The 14,178-nt window shown below is 41.3% G+C and overlaps 1 protein-coding gene across 2 annotated transcripts in view; it reads left to right on the top strand.

The window, feature by feature from the left end:
• TPPP (tubulin polymerization promoting protein) overlaps window positions 1–14,178 on the top strand; it is a 118,092-nt gene that overhangs the window by 100,483 nt on the left and 3,431 nt on the right. For both annotated transcript variants that reach the window (XM_024218567.2, XM_024218570.2), the window contains one exon: window positions 12,337–12,527. In XM_024218567.2, coding sequence (XP_024074335.2) covers window positions 12,337–12,527 — 191 coding nt within the window. The remainder of the gene's footprint in view (window positions 1–12,336; window positions 12,528–14,178) is intronic.

Here is a 14,178-nt window from a genome sequence, read left to right as displayed (position 1 = left end):
AAGGGTTGCTAAATTAAAGAGCAGAACTGTTTGCCTGCTCTTCAGCTAAAAACCATCATTATGAAGGAGAAGATAGGTGGCTGGCTAAGTGGGTTAAGTAGCATTGTATTTAAAGTAACCACAGAGTTAATTTAAATACAGTGCTACATTTTTGTTTTTTTTAGGCACAGGTGGGGACAAGCACATAACTTCGTCCCTCTCTTCAAATGTTATAAGATGTTATTTACATCAGAAACAAACACTGACCAAGAGGCCATATAGCAAGAAGTAAAACTCATTTAACTTAGCGGGATGGGGAGATCATTTGGGTGCTCCAGTTAAATAGCAATCCTTGAAGCTTTGAAGGAAAAGGGAAATTTAGATGCTTTGGTCTAAGGGTTGGCTTCTCTTCCAAGTTCTGTCACTGCTGTAACACCCAAGTATCCTCCTTTTCAGGCTGCTGGACAACTTAACCCTTTTTCAGAAGAGGGGTTTCCTGTCCACTTCTAGGAAGGGGGACCATTAGGGATCTGGGGCAGAAATCTGTCAAGGACAGTACTTGGTCCTGCTGTGAAAGCAGGGGACTGGACTCCATGACCGTTCAAGGTCCCTTCCAGTTCTATGAGATAGGTATATCTCCATATAATGATGAATGTATTGGGAAGGTGTGATCTACAGACCTGTAATCCTCTCACCAGTAATTGTAAAGCTCTTTCTAAAATTCAAGTTATCAGGCTGAAGTCCTGTTTGAACTCCTACCCCTGGCCCATGTGGGATATAAAACCAATTTACTCCAGACAAAGAGATACATGGTTCAGATTACATAGTAATATTTTAGACTATAAGATATTTCCTAGATTGTAAACTCTTTGGGGCAGAGATCATACCTTCTGTATTTCAAAAGAGCTTACTCAGAACAAATAAAGGAGTAGAGTGGATAAAGTTATAGCCCACATGGCAAAACAAAATCAGAAATAAATAAATTGGCCATCATCTCAAACATGCAGGCCATTTACTAATGTGAATTTAAAAAACAACTTGTACAGAAGAAGAGTCCATGCAGGGGCAGCTGTTTCTTTGCTCCATACTGTATAGTGCAGATGTGCTACTGAGAAGAGTTAACATGCTCCCACCTATAGTTTATCCATGGACCAATTGCCAGTCCAGCCCCCATACTTAGTTTTGTCCATGGCTGAAGAGACAACACTTTGATAGAGCAAGTTGCATACACAACAGCACATACAGGGAGTTCTGTTGAAATTTGGAACGTCTCATAAGCCAGCTGAAGAAGCTGTATAAATATCCTACAGGTTTACTTATAACAAACTAGTGTCCACTGGATCCCTTTCATTTGAAGGCAAGAGTTCCTCTTTTCCTTGCTTGCATTAGAATAGCAGGGATGAAGAAGCAATATGGGGGACTCAGTTTGGTTTTCTGGAGGCTAAAAGAAGTCTGTGTAAACAACCACATGCTTGCTTTGAAAAAAATCATCTTGTTCAGGCCCCCTGCCTTACAGGTACTTTGGATATTTTTTTTAGTCCAGGCTTAGTATAAGTTGTAGTTAAGTCAGAATACTAAAAAGTTATTGAAGACCAGTGTTTCTATTGGCCTGCTTAATTCTTTTAAATACCTGGATATATAAAGAACAATTGACCTTAACCAAATCATGCTTTGTGGTATCTCAATTGACCTCTGACAGAAGAGACCTGGAAAGATGAAAGTCCATGTCTTTGTAGGAAAACAGACCTGCTTGAAAATGTACATCTTACCATGATCGTTTTGTCCACATCTTCCCAATCCCACATTCCAATGCCATTTGTTTCATGGATGTAGAAAAGTATTTTATTCTTATATTAACCAAGAATTCATTAGAAGTAAATGAGTTTGGCCAAAGGAGCATCTTGCATTTCCTAATTCTGTATAGCAGCGAGTGTGAAATTCTCTGGATTGATCTTTTGATAAGAATGAGAAACCCATTCATTAATCACTACAGAGTGAGAGCAAATTAGATTGTGGAAGGAACTAAATCTGCCTATGCTATCTGTTTGTTTTCAAAGACATGGTCTACACTCAACTTCACTATTTCTTTAGTGTTCTGTTAATGTAAACAAAGCATTTAGAAAACTAGTAAGTGTAGTAGAAGTAGTATCTTCTGAGTATTCGTCTATCTGAGCATGTACAAATTTCACAATCTGTGAACATACCTGGACCAAGAAAACCTGGAAGACAAAGAAATGGAAACTGAAGCTATTGTTTGTCTTTTGAACAAATCCAAAAGAAATATGAAAGACACCATAATAGAGGCCCAACTTCAATGTATACCCCAAATTAAGAAACACAGTAAAAGAACTAAAAAAGAGCCACTGTGGCTTAACAACCATGTAAAAGAAGCAGTGAGAGATAAAGACTTCCTTTAAAAAGTGGAAGTCAAATCCTAGTGAGGCAAATAGAAAGGAGCATAAACACTGCCAAATTAAGTGCAAGAATGTAATAAGAAAAGCCAAAGAGGAGTTTGAAGAACGGCTAGCCAAAAACTCCAAAGGTAATAACAAAATGTTTTTTAAGTACATCAGAAGCAGGAAGCCTGCTAAACAACCAGTGGGGCCCCTTGATGATTGAGATACAAAAGGAGCGCTTAAAGACGATAAAGTCATTGCGGAGAAACTAAATGGATTCTTTGCTTCAGTCTTCACGGTTGAGGATGTTAGGGAGATTCCCAAACCTGAGCTGGCTTTTGTAGGTGACAAATCTGAGGAACTGTCACGGATTGAAGTGTCACGAGAGGAGGTTTTGGAATTAATTGATAAACTTACCATTAACAATTCACCGGGACCAGATGGCATTCACCCAAGAGTTCTGAAAGAACTCAAATGTGAAGTTGCGGAACTGTTAACTAAGGTTTGTAACCTGTCCTTAAAATCAGCTTCTGTACCCAATGACTGGAAGTTAGCTAATGTAATGCCAATATTTAAAAAGGGCTCTAGAGGTGATCCCGGCAATTACAGACCGGTAAGTCTAACGTCTGTACCGGGCAAATTAGTCGAAACAATAGTTAAGAATAAAATTGTCCGACACATAGAAAAACATAAACTGTTGAGCAATATAGTCAACGTGGTTTCTCTAAAGGGAAATCGTGTCTTACTAATCTATTAGAATTCTTTGAAGGGGTCAACAAACATGTGGACAAGGGGGATTCAGTGGACATAGTGTACTTAGATTTCCAGAAAGCCTTTGACAAGGTCCCTCACCAAAGGCTCTTATGTAAATTAAGCTGCCATGGGATAAAAGGGAAGGTCCTTTCATGGATTGAGAACTGGTTAAAAGACAGGGAACAAAGGGTAGGAATTAATGGTAAATTCTCAGAATGGAGAGGGGTAACTAGTGGTGTTCCCCAAGGGTCAGTCCTCGGACCGATCCTATTCAACTTATTCATAAATGATCTGGAGAAAGGGGTAAACAGTGAGGTGGCAAAGTTTGCAGATGATACTAAACTGCTAAAGATAGTTAAGTCCAAAGCAGACTGTGAAGAACTTCAAAAAGATCTCACAAAACTAAGTGATTGGGCAACAAAATGGCAAATGAAATTTAATGTGGATAAATGTAAAGTAATGCACATTGGAAAAAATAACCCCAACTATACATACAATATGATGGGGGCTAATTTAGCTACAAGTCAGGAAAAAGATCTTGGAGTCATCGTGGATAGTTCTCTGAAAATGTCCACGCAGTGTGCAGAGGCGGTCAAAAAAGCGAACAGGATGTTAGGAATCATTAAAAAGGGGATAGAGAATAAGACTGAGAATATATTATTGCCCTTATATAAATCGATGGTACGCCCTCATCTCGAATACTGCGTACAGATGTGGTCTCCTCATCTCAAAAAAGATATACTGGCACTAGAAAAGGTTCAGAAAAGGGCAACTAAAATGATTAAGGGTTTGGAACGGGTCCCATATGAGGAGAGATTAAAGAGGCTAGGACTCTTCAGCTTGGAAAAGAGGAGACTAAGGGGGGATATGATAGAGGTATATAAAATCATGAGTGATGTGGAGAAAGTGGATAAGGAAAAGTTATTTACTTATTCCCGTAATACAAGAACTAGGGGTCATCAAATGAAATTAATAGGCAGCAGGTTTAAAACAAATAAAAGGAAGTTCTTCTTCACGCAGCGCACAGTCAACTTGTGGAACTCCTTACCTGAGGAGGTTGTGAAGGCTAGGACTATAACAGAGTTTAAAAGAGAACTGGATAAATTCATGGTGGTTAAGTCCATTAATGGCTATTAGCCAGGACGGGTAAGGAATGGTGTCCCTAGCCTCTGTCTGTCAGAGGGTGGAGATGGATGGCAGGAGAGAGATCACTTGATCATTGCCTGTTAGTTCACTCCCTCTGGGGCACCTGGCATTGGCCACTGTCGGTAGACAGGATACTGGGCTAGATGGACCTTTGGTCTGACCCGGTACGGCCGTTCTTATGTTCTTATAGCCAAGGTAGAATTCTCTGTCTGTTGGATGTTCACACTTCTGGAAGCATGGTGGACAATCAATATGTCTCTTGGGAAACTGTGCTAACAGAAGGCCAGACAGGCTTGTCATCACCCCCTTGTAATACAAACAAGGGTGGGATTCGTCTCAATACCTTCAGATACAATTGGAGAAAAGACCTACGCATTACTCAGTTAATTTGGAGAGAGACTCTCAGTCTCCATGGATACTACTTGATGTTTCTTACATATACTTCTTGACTCCCCGGTGCTGGAACTCTTCTCAATAGATGGCTCCAGCTTGTGATGGAAATGCACATGATGGGTGGGATCACTATTTTCTTTGTTCTAAGACTGTGAAATTGAGACACTGTTTTGAAGGCTTGTGGTCTGATTTTTCAGAGGTAATGAGCAACCTCATTTTCCAATGGCTTCATTGGGAATTGTGGTTGGTTGGTGACTTTGCAACATGAGAGTTTAAAATCATTAGCAAGTTGATGTGAAGGCCTATAGCAAAGTCCACAGACCTGAATTTATTGGAAAACTAGATCAGTGGTTTTCAAACTTTTTTTTTTTTCTGGGCACCCAGTTGAAGAAAATTGTTGATGCCCGCAACCCAACAAAGCTGGGGATGAGGAGTTTGGGGTGTAGGAGGGGCTCAGGGCTGGGGCAGAAGGTTGGGGTGCAGGGGTGAGGATTGTGGGGTGGGACTGGGAATGAGGGGTTCATGGTATGGGAGGGGGCTCTGGGCTGGGGCAGGGGATTGGGGTGCGGGAGGGGGTCAGGGCTCTGGGATGGGGGTGCAGGCTCTGGGCTGGGGCTGGGAATGAGGGGTTTGGTGCAGGAAGGGGTTCCAGGTTTTGGGTGGGCTCAGGGCTGGGGCAGGGGATTGGGGCGTAGAGTTGGGGCGCTGACTTACCTCTGGTGGCTCCCAGTCAGTGGCGCAGCCAGGGTGCAGAGGCAGGCTTCCCGCCTGGCCTGGGACTGTGCTGCACCCCAGAAGCAGCCAGCAGTAGGTCCGGCTCCTAGGCGGAGGTGCGCGACTCTCGCTTGCAGGTACCGCAACCCCCCCGCCCCCGGTTCCCAGCCAATGGAAGTGTGGAGCCAGTGCTCAGGACAGGGTCAGTGCGTGGAGCCCTGTGGCCCCCCTGCCTAGAAGCCGGACCCTCTGCTGGCTGCTTCCAGGGCGCAGCGCGGTGTCGGAACAGGTAGGCACTAGCCTGCCTTAGCTAGGCAGCACCGCCAAGGGGACTTTTAACATCCCGGTCGGCGGTGCTGACCAGAGCAACCCAGCGCCTGACATGCCGCAATTCAGTACTGGGTCGTGACCCTAACTTTGAAAAATGCTGAACTAGACAATTAGAGAAATGAGGAAAAGTTGCTAAATTGTAGGATGGGGCTGTTTTATTACATCTATTGCTATCTACCACACTTTAGAGAGAGTATTGCTATGGCACTGAAAACGGGTTTGATCCTTACCGATGAAGACGTATGGACCTTTTTGTTGATGTGCATTAGACCTAGCATTGGGGTTCTATGAGGTAACAATAGAAAAATGTGTAGATACCTGGGGAAATAACTCCCAAAATGAAGAAAGTTCCCAGATAAATGACTGGCAACTTCTGAAAACAAATGTAGCACTATTGTTTGTGCATTGTAATGTTGACATTGGAGACATTCTGCACTGACGTACACCTTCTGCAGTCCCAGTGAAACCAGTGGGGTTAAATCAATTGTACATCTGCTCAGAAATTGACTCTGTGTGTGTGTTCCATCCTAACTTCAGCAATCCTAGGGCTTGAATTGGGTTATATGGACAAGTCTATTAAACCTCGACTTGTCACTGCTGTTCATGGGGGTGGGGGGGGGGGGAAGAGAGAAAAAGTTGGAGCATATCATTTTTCATCCAACTCTTTGAGATGTGCCCTTACAACCTATCAGAACTGAATTCTGTCCTGAAGACTAATCTGCTGAAGTTTAAGGAAGTCACCTAAAACGTAGAGGGCGTCTCGTGATGTGAGAATGTATAACATGTAAAACCGAAGTTCAGCAAAGTAAGCAGAGATGAAGATGAGGCGAGTGCTACACAAGGTGTGTGTTTTACAATAGGGACCGTGATCTTAAATAACTTCACACTGAAAAGATTGTCTCTTGCATGTGGATTATTTCTGTTTACAAAACAAACAGCCTTAATTGTTGGTAGCATCCTGTGGTGTGCGGGTAAAGAACTATTTTAGCAACAATGTTCTATAAACACATATGGGAAAAAACTAAGTTTACCCCTTTGACTACTTACTAATAAGCTTTGCTTTTTGCAAGTTTCCAGCCCCAGCAGCCCCTACAGTTGCTTCCAGTGTCCGGGGAGATTGAAGAATACTTCGGCAAGCATCACAGCTTGATTAACTTTTTTTCTGCTTACTTGGGGTCATTCGCTCATCCCACAGACCATACAATCTGCTCTGGCTTATTTATTTTTTCAATGACCTTGGGTCAGCACTGTCCAAATGGGGGAGATGCTTGTAGCAGGAAGCTCCTGGTTCTCACTTACAGAGAGGGAATTAGGCACCTATAAATAACCCTGACCAATAAATGCCCCAAATGCATTTTGTCTTACAACCTGCCCTTTGCTGATATGCTGCTGCAACTGTTGTTCTGAGCAGCCAAGGGGCTGAGATGAGGGGTTCTCCCCTCCACTTCCAGCCTATATAACAGATGGGGACACATGCTGTTGCTCACCAATTGCCTAATTTAGCTGTTCCTTATACTGAAAATCGTGTCTGTGGGTGGTGGAGGATGGAGAGGAAAGGACCATGTGTTTTGCACCAAAGCCCTGACTAACCCTTTGCTCACACCTGTTGCAAACTCCGTGCTCTGTGTAATTACATTGGTATTTTAAATTATTTTTTGGCAATTATCAATGTTTTTTGGCCCACTGAAATATTCACAGCAAGTGATGTGGGGGCTGGAGGGGAGACTTGACTATACACAGGAGCCTGGGTACTCCACAGTAAACTGGTCCTGAATTCTGCAGCAAGAACCCCCGGCTTCCTGCTGCTCCTGACGGGCATGTCATATCCTGAGAGTGCTGCATTTGCAGTAGGTGGTAATGTATTGTGGATGTGCTGAAACAGCTCTACAAATAGTACACACATATGCAAGTAATCTACATGCAGTGCAAGGTGTGGATATGGCTGCCAGCCCACACAACAATCTTGTTCTTACAATCCCATTTCAAAAACTCTATGGGTGTTCTGCCTGGAAGAAAGCAGAACTGGGTTATTTGCTACAAGGAAATTAACAAGCTAACTCTGTGCCTGAGGTCTAGCATGTCTCCCACACCAGTCAGCTGTGAATTAGGACAGCTGCAGCAGTGGACAGTTGTGGTCAGCATTAATACAAGTAGCTGTGGAGTATCTAAGCTGCCCACCCACCAGCATGTGACTATCTATATACAGAGTACATGTCAGATACATTAATGCTTTGGGTACATATTAACAACAGTAAGATCCTTGTTGGGCATCAGGCCAAGAGTCCAACTCCGCTGTCCTGTTGTCTGAGCTTATTCATTTTATTACACTTTGGTTTTGTCTAGTTGTGCAGCTAAGGCAAGTGCTGATCGGGGTGTATTTCCTAGTATCACTGTGACTGCAGTGTACGGGTGATCTGTGATAAATCAGGACAAACAAAATAAAGCCCCATATAAAGTACTGCCATGCCAAAACAAACCAATAAAATATACCTATTTGCAAGAGTGGCACTTCTTTCCAGCCAGCATTTTCATTTCTGTATGAATCCAAGGGTAAAGTGGAGCTTTACCCCTGGATTCTTATAGGGCTAAAGCTCAAAAAAAGCGTCAAAAAGGGCCCAAATATCTTTCAACAACATTATTTGAGAAATAAATACTCCAGAAGCCTCATTCTTGCAGCTCTTACCAACGTTTTCTGTAATGCTGGCCTATTTCCACATGATCTAACCCTTCCACCACAAAACTAAGCCCCAAAGTTGCACGGTAGAACATCTTATTCTGTGTACTAGTGGCTGAAAGCCTGTCCTGTCTCCCCAGTATAATTAGTGAAGTCATACGTATAAAAAAAGCTGCAAACATGAATGATGTTTGCCACAACCAGCACACACAATAATCCCATTGTGTGGGTGTGGGTGTTAATTTGTGTGGGGGTTGTATTGTTTTGGGAGAATTGTGTTGATTTGTGCGGATGGCAGTTGGACCAAGTAAACCACCATCTGTGCAGTCTTCCTCATACAATCAATGAAATTGTTCCATGCAAACTAACTGCAGAGTAAGGGTGGTGATTGGTTGAGCTACCTCTGATCTCACAATGGTCTGACTCTTGGCATGGCATAGCTCCATGCCTTACTGTAGCTGTACACTGCACAGGTATAATTCATAAAGTCAAAATGGCTGAAACCTTAAAAAGTGGACAATAGCAGACAAGGAATCCCAGTGATGATTGAACCTGGTGGTATTCTGAACAGAGCTCTGAACCACACTTGCAGCGGTTTCCATCATTTCACAGTGACTCAACAGACATTTCAGGTGTGTTGGGTTTGTTTGCAGGGAGGGGAGGAGAGAAGTGTATAAACTGGTTTATTCAATATCTAACAAAAAGTTTACATAATTTTTTAAGGCCACCTCCACTATGTTGTTGTTATGCTGCATGTCCCCATCAAATGTCATTCGCGTAAAGCAAAATATAATTTGGAAACATTCAGCTTCATTATTTAACTGGTCATGGGGGCAGGTTGCTCTCAGTGGTGGAGGGTCCTTGACATTGGAGACCATATCTGCCTTTGGTGTTGTCAGGGTTCCTTCCTCACTCTGAACTCTGGGGTACAGATGTGGGGACCCGCATGAAAGACCCCCTAAGCTTATTTTTACTAGCTTAGGTTAAAAACTTCCCAAGGCACAAATTCCTTTCTAGCCTTAGTATTGCTGCCACCACCAAGTGATTTAAACAAACATTTAGGGAGGGCCACTTGGAGCCCTACCTTCCCCAAATATCCCCTAAGCCCCTATACCCCCTTTCCTGGGGAGGCTTGAGAATAATATCCTCACCAATTGGTACAGGTGAACACAGACCCAAACCCTTGGATCTTAAGAACAATGAAAAATCAATCAGGTTCTTAAAAGAAGAATTTTAATTAAAGAAAAGGTAAAAGAATCATCTCTGTAAAATCAGGATGGTAAGTACTTTACAGAATAACAAAAGACTAAGAACACAGAAGATTTCCCCTCTAGGCAAAACCTTAAAGTTATAAAAACAGGGATACACCTCCCTCTTAGCACAGGAAAAATTCACAAGCTAAAACAAAACGTAATCTAACGCATTTCTTTTCTGCTATTACTTACTATTTCTGCAAGACCAGATGCTTAGTTCAGATAGACTTAAAAAGATGTAATTTCCCCACCTGGTTTCTTGGCTGTCTCCGAGAGAGACAGACCAAAACCTTCCCCCACAGATTTGAAAGTATCTTCTCCCCTTATTGGTCCTTTTGGTCAGGTGTCACCCAGGTTATCTGAGCTTCTTAACCCTTTACAGGTAAAAGAGGAATTAACCCTTTACAGAGTAAAGAGGGATTTTATGCTACCCTTAGCTGTATGTTTCTGACAGGTGTATTAAAACCTGTATGTTAACCTTTAGGACAAAGTGAAAGTAGTGCTTTTCTTCTCTCAGCTCTCTTGACAAAGGGAGTACGTATTTGAGTTGTGTTGTATTTAATGGAAGTTGCTTGTCTGTTTTTACAATGTGTTGTTATAAAAACCTGCTAATGTGACCAGGTGGACTGGTCAAATTTTTTCTAACAAAACTATTTTGTGGCTAAATAGTCTTATTTTTCTTTATTAAACAAACAAACAAATTTAAAAAAAATGGAAAACAACTTTGGGGGTATTTTGGGGTCATGGTGGAGGGAGGGGGTTGTGATTTTTTTTTCTGTTCTGTGTAGGTTTTTATACTGCACTTATTGCTGTAGTATCTGAGCGTCTTCCAGTAGTGCATTAAGCAGTGTGATTACACATCTGTCATGTTGTTTGTTCTCTCATGTGCTCCCCAGAGGGAGAAGCGTGTGTGATGGAGTGTCTTGTTTTGGCAGGGGGGTGGTGTTGTTAAATGTACCTGTTGCTATGTGTTTATATTAGAGAAGGTGAGTGGTGAGGTTGTGATGATGCTTAGTTCCTGGGAGAGTTCATCCCATGATCTGAGATCACTCCTAGAGAAGGTTCTGTTTCCTGCACAGAAAAGCTTTACTCTTGTTGTTGAGAGTTCCATTGTACCAGAAGAGAGTAATTGTCCGTTACGGCCGGCAGTCTTTTAGATATCCCAAGCCCACACCAGGACGCTTTGAAGATAAGGACTGAGACCTTGAACTTGATCAGAAATTCTCTGGGAAGCCAGCGTAGAGAGCAGAGGACAGGTCTGGTGTGCTCTCAGTCACCTGTGTAACTGAGGATGTGCACTGCAGCTTTTTGTGCTAATTGAAGTTTCCTAAGGGCTGAAGGTATATTGCATTGCTGAAGTCTAGACAAGAGGTGGGGTTTTTTTGGTGATTTTTATCAATTTTATTCCCAATGTTATCAAAATTATTATCAACATTGGTTTTCTGAAAACTGAGTTTAGATAAAAACAATTTTTGATTTTTTTCAAAAAGTCTTTCAAAAACAGAAACAACTTTGAAATTATGAAATCTTTCGTGAATTATTTTTTTATAATTTTTTTTACCAGATTGTGTTTCATGTCAAGAATCCTTTGTACTGTGAGTATTTTGTAAATCAAGAAAGAAACATAAAAGACAGCAAACAATTGCATGTTAACTATTATCTTTTGTCCTGAAGGTTGCTTTATCTCAAAGAAAGCACTCTCTTTCCCCTAACATGCACTGGGCCACACAAAAATAGTATTGGCACTTTGTCTTTAAAATACAGTATAAACAATTACTAATACTGCAGCACCCACATGAGATAGATTAGCAAGTATTATTGGACATTGATCATCTTAGTGCCAGGTGCATCAACTGACAGCACCAAAGATGTCACACCTTCTCTGTCTTCTGTCACAATGCAAAAAACACAGAGGTGTAAAACTGCGTGTTTGTATTTTTTCTCTTCTCCTCTGACTTAACTATAAATCTACAAAACTAAATTGTCAAAGATGGCCACTATCTTACCTCTGCTTCTGCTCAAAAATGAAGTTCTCATGATCCCATAGGGCTTTGTGAAATACCTTTTTCTCTCCTTTCATCCCAGCTATTGAGTAAAAGCCAGGTCACCTATTTCTTGCCAAAAAATGTGATTTTAGTGGTACCCCCCCCTTTTGCCCAGTAGCCAGAGCACTCACCTAGGATGTGGGAGACTGAGGTTCTCCTAGTCTCATATGGAGCAGGGATTTGAACCCAGGTCACCTATCTCCCAGGAGACTACCCTAACTATTGGGCTATGGGATATTTTCAGGCAGGGCTCTCTAAATCTGTTCTGCTGAAGCTTTTCCACTTTTTAAAAAATAATTATTATTATTAGGCTAGAAAGTGTGTGACTCCATAGCCTGATGATCAGGGCACTTACCTGGATATTCATTGGAGTAGGGACATGAATCCAGATGTTCCACCTTCCCTACCCAAAATCTGGAACCACTTTTGAAATTTTGGCCTTCATGCCCAAAGCCATTCTGTACTCCAATTTGTAACTAATGAAGTCATTACATCTAGTGCCACAAAACCAACGTTTCTCATTTGTTTTCGGTCTCTTAAAATGTATCACTACTCTGCAATTCCGATATCAACAGTAGTTAATGATTTATAATGTTAAAAGTAGTTTTCTTGTCAATGAAAAGTATTTTCTTTTGTCGTCTTTCTCCCAATAGAAAACCATTTCATCTCCAACTGTATCACGACTTACAGACACGTCAAAATTCACTGGTTCCCACAAAGAGAGGTTTGATCCAAGTGGGAAAGGAAGAGGCAAAGCAGGACGAGAAGACCTGGTTGACGCGTCGGGCTATGTGCCTGGGTACAAGCACGCAGGCACATATGATCATAAAGTACAAGGAAGCAAGTAAGCCTGGGGAGTTTAAAAAGAGAGAGAATATACCTGTAAGAATGATGTAGATGAATCCCATATGTTTCAGTTATCGTGAATACGAAGACTATGTTGGCGAGAAGTGTTTTCAGGAACTGGAACTGATTTCAACATCTGCTGAGATACTTGCAGCACAGCAACACTTCATTACATTCCTCATGCTTACATTGGCAAAAATATAAAATACAAAGTTGTTGAGCTTTAGACAAGAAACCAAATGCAAGGGCTGTTCTACCACACTTTGTCAATACTGGTAAAAGATCTCAAACATTCCTAAACGTCTAGTTCTTTCTTGGGTATAGAAGAAAACCGCTCTCCAGATAGTTGAAAAGAGGGTCATTGTAAATCTTCCTGTGATAGCAGCCTTTCCGAAGAGCACCCCAATATTTATGTAGTGTGATTTGAATACTTATTTATTTGAAAGATGTCTTAAAGAGGATCCAGCTCTGCCCTCAAAGACAAAAATTCAGTATTGTACTAGTGGGAAGTAAATGGCTGTAATATAACAGGTTGCTATCCTGAAAAGAAATAGATTTTCCTACACCATTTGTGAACAACAAAGGACTTATTCCTCCTTGCTGAGCCTATTTAGGTTCCAATTTATTTGTCAGCAGAAAGATGTGGAAGATACTAGCCCTCGTTTCCTTACCCCCCAAAACCCAGGACTTCTCAAAACCAATACTGTACTTCCTGAAGTTACCGCGTATATTGGTAGCATGGTTCTAACTGAAACTACAGGACATAAAAGGCACTAATATACTAACATGATATATAGAGGAACTAGATATATTGCTAAGGAAGTCTTGATGGAAATATTAATCTTGGTTGCAATCTGTTTTTTGGTTTGCACAGTGAAAATGAAGGGGGCATTAAGATGATGGATTATACTTTTTAAACTTTATGTTAAGTGTGAACTAAACACCACTGATCAGATTTTCATTGAGCTAGGCACGAAGTCTCATGCACATGTACACACATACACAGGCACCTGCTCCTTTTAAGTTCTGACTGAATTAAGGAAGGTCTGTGACAACTCTGAAATACATAAGTTCATGTAAGGACAACTAAATTATCACCACAAAATAGTAATTTGTTAGTCCTTTATTCACAATTAGGTGCATCTCACCCCCTCTAAAGATATATTACTAAAGTTAGCTAACTGATTTGTTAAGTGTTCTATGTTTGAAGCTAGGGGCTCTATTCTCCTCTTATTTGGACTGTCCAGTGTAAGTCAGGAATAATTCTTTGAAGGCAATAAATTTTCACTGGTTTAGAGCTGCTGTAAGAGGAGAATCAGGACCACAGTCTTACTGATCTAACTAACTGGCCACTAAGTATCCCATATATGGCCCACATAACAAGTGGTATTAATTGATAAATCATTGAAGAACCTCACTCATTTGATATTGCTTAAAAAGTAAGGAGAAATATCCATACAGAAAAAGTGCAGGGGCTCATTCGCTGATCTCTATATTCTACATGTGATTACTGATATTCCACAAAGCAGAATAAGCACCACAATGTATAATATAAGATGATAAAGGAGGACTTTTAGTTGGGTATTTGATAACCGTTTAAAATTCTGCTTTGCTTTCTATTAAAAGGAGTCCAAGCATTAACTTTGTAA

Source organism: Terrapene carolina, unplaced genomic scaffold (genome assembly GCF_002925995.2).
Source record: "Terrapene carolina triunguis isolate 2854851 unplaced genomic scaffold, T_m_triunguis-2.0 Scaffold229, whole genome shotgun sequence".
NCBI classification, from domain to species: Eukaryota; Metazoa; Chordata; order Testudines; family Emydidae; genus Terrapene; species Terrapene triunguis.
This window is presented reverse-complemented; position numbering and strand designations above follow the sequence as displayed.